We start from the raw sequence: 1,998 nt of genomic DNA on the forward strand, positions 1-1,998 counted from the left end.
TCTCTCTCTCTCTCTCTGCAGTAAGACGGTGCTGTGTAGGCAGCGTGTGATGGAGTTGTTGCCGCGGGTGGAGGGGGTGGTGCAGCACATGGCCCAGTGTGAGCAAGAGCTGCTCCAACTGCAGGAGAAGAGACAGAGGGAGCTATGGGAACTACTCAAGGTGGCCTGTGTGAGTGACACACACATACACACACACACACACATACTGTACATACAGACACAGACACACACACTTGTTTTTACACACATGCCAAGCCCCCTTACTTCATTAAGAAACTCTACAGTTAGAAACTGTACAGCCTCCTCCTCATGTCTGGGCTGAAGGGGTCGATCAGGTGATCGAAACATTGCTATGTTTTTAAAGTCATACAGTTTATCTTCTTGGAGCAATTGCAGTGTGCAGACCACCCTTCTTCCATAGACATAAGGGCCACCAAATAGAACACCTGAAGGCTGTAAGTTTGTTCTCAGAGGCTGCCACCATGTTGAGCACTTAACCCAGACGCCACCATGTTGAGCACTTTACCCAGACGCCACCATGTGCACTTTACCCAGACGCCACCATGTTGAGCACTTTACCCAGACGCCACCATGTTGAGCACTTTACCCAGACGCCACCATGTTGAGCACTTTACCCAGACGCCACCATGTTGAGCACTTTACCCAGACGCCACCATGTTGAGCACTTTACCCAGACGCCACCATGTTGCGCACTTTAACCCAGACGCCACCATGTTGGGCACTTTACCCAGGCGCCACCATGCCACCATGTGCACCATTTGAGCACTTAACCCAGACGCCACCATGTTGAGCACTTTACCCAGATGCCACCATGTTGAGCACTTTACCCAGATGCCACCATGTTGAGCACTTTACCCAGATGCCACCATGTTGAGCACTTTACCCAGACGCCACCATGTGCACTTTACCCAGATGTTGAGCACTTTACCCAGGCATGTTGGAGCACTTTACCCAGGCACGCCACCATTTGAGTACTTTACCCAGTTCTGTTTACTGTTTACATCCTCGCGGTTGGAACGGTTTCAAAATAAAAAGCGGTTTCAAATTAAATGTCCCCCGAAACAGAAAAGGAACAGGCCAAAAAAACAGTAAATGACAAGGAATACATTAATAATATTAAAAAAAGATTGAAAATCTAATGGAATAGTGACTTTAAAATCGAAAATTAAATCGAATCAAGGATTTGGAGAATTGTAACACCCCTAATAACAATATGTGTTTTGTGTGTGTGTATTTTTTTTGTGTGTGTGTCTATTTTGTGTGTGTGTGTGTGCAGAGTAAAGTGCGCAGTCCTGTCAGTGGTAGTCCTGATGGAGCTCGGACACCCTTGGCCCCCCTCTACTCCCACACAGACCCCCGCTCCCCAGCAGCCTCACCACGCTACCCCAGCCGTGAGTCTCCCTGTGTGTGTGTGTGTGTGTGTGTGTGTGTGTGTGTGTGTGTGTGTGTGTGTGTGTGTGTGTGCGCAATTGGTAATGTGTAATCTGCCAAAAAAGATCAGATATCAATTTGTCCACTTGGTTGTGCTAAATTAAAAAAAGTAACATATTAACTAGTCACTCACAAGATTTTATTAATTCTCTCTCTTGCGTGTGTGTGTGTGTGTGTATGTGTGTGTGTGTGTGGTGTGTGTGTGATGTGTGTGTGATGTGTTCCCAGTGAGGAGTCTCTTGTCATGATTGAGGAGAGCAGGACGTTTGAGAGTCGCCTGCAGAGTCTGTTGCAGGAGGCCATTCAGGAAACAGAGCAGGACCTGCAGGTAGGTCCACATGTAGAAACAAATAAACATTCTTTGTGAATAATAAACATACAAATTTACAATGATCATCAGATTTAATAATTTTCTCCTTCTGTTTGCTGCTGTGTGTGTGTGTGTGTGGATTTGTGTGGTGTGTGTGTATGTGTGTGTGTGTGTGTGTGTGTGTGTGTGTCTGTGTGTGTCTCTCCTGTTCCATCAGATGATGAGGGAATGGGAGT

The 1,998-nt window shown here is 46.7% G+C and overlaps 1 protein-coding gene across 1 annotated transcript in view; it reads left to right on the forward strand.

Moving 5' to 3' along the window:
• The window catches only part of LOC125294641 (inhibitor of nuclear factor kappa-B kinase subunit beta-like), a 3,591-nt gene extending 1,593 nt beyond the window's left edge, over window positions 1-1,998 (forward strand). Inside the window, exons 2-5 of the mRNA XM_048243532.1 lie at window positions 22-169; window positions 1,298-1,412; window positions 1,681-1,780; window positions 1,980-1,998. Of these exons, the coding sequence (XP_048099489.1) occupies window positions 50-169; window positions 1,298-1,412; window positions 1,681-1,700 (255 nt within the window). The 5' untranslated portion in view covers window positions 22-49 and the 3' untranslated portion in view covers window positions 1,701-1,780; window positions 1,980-1,998. The remainder of the gene's footprint in view (window positions 1-21; window positions 170-1,297; window positions 1,413-1,680; window positions 1,781-1,979) is intronic.

Source organism: Alosa alosa, chromosome 5, assembly GCF_017589495.1.
Source record: "Alosa alosa isolate M-15738 ecotype Scorff River chromosome 5, AALO_Geno_1.1, whole genome shotgun sequence".
In the NCBI taxonomy this organism is placed as follows: Eukaryota; Metazoa; Chordata; class Actinopteri; order Clupeiformes; family Clupeidae; genus Alosa; species Alosa alosa.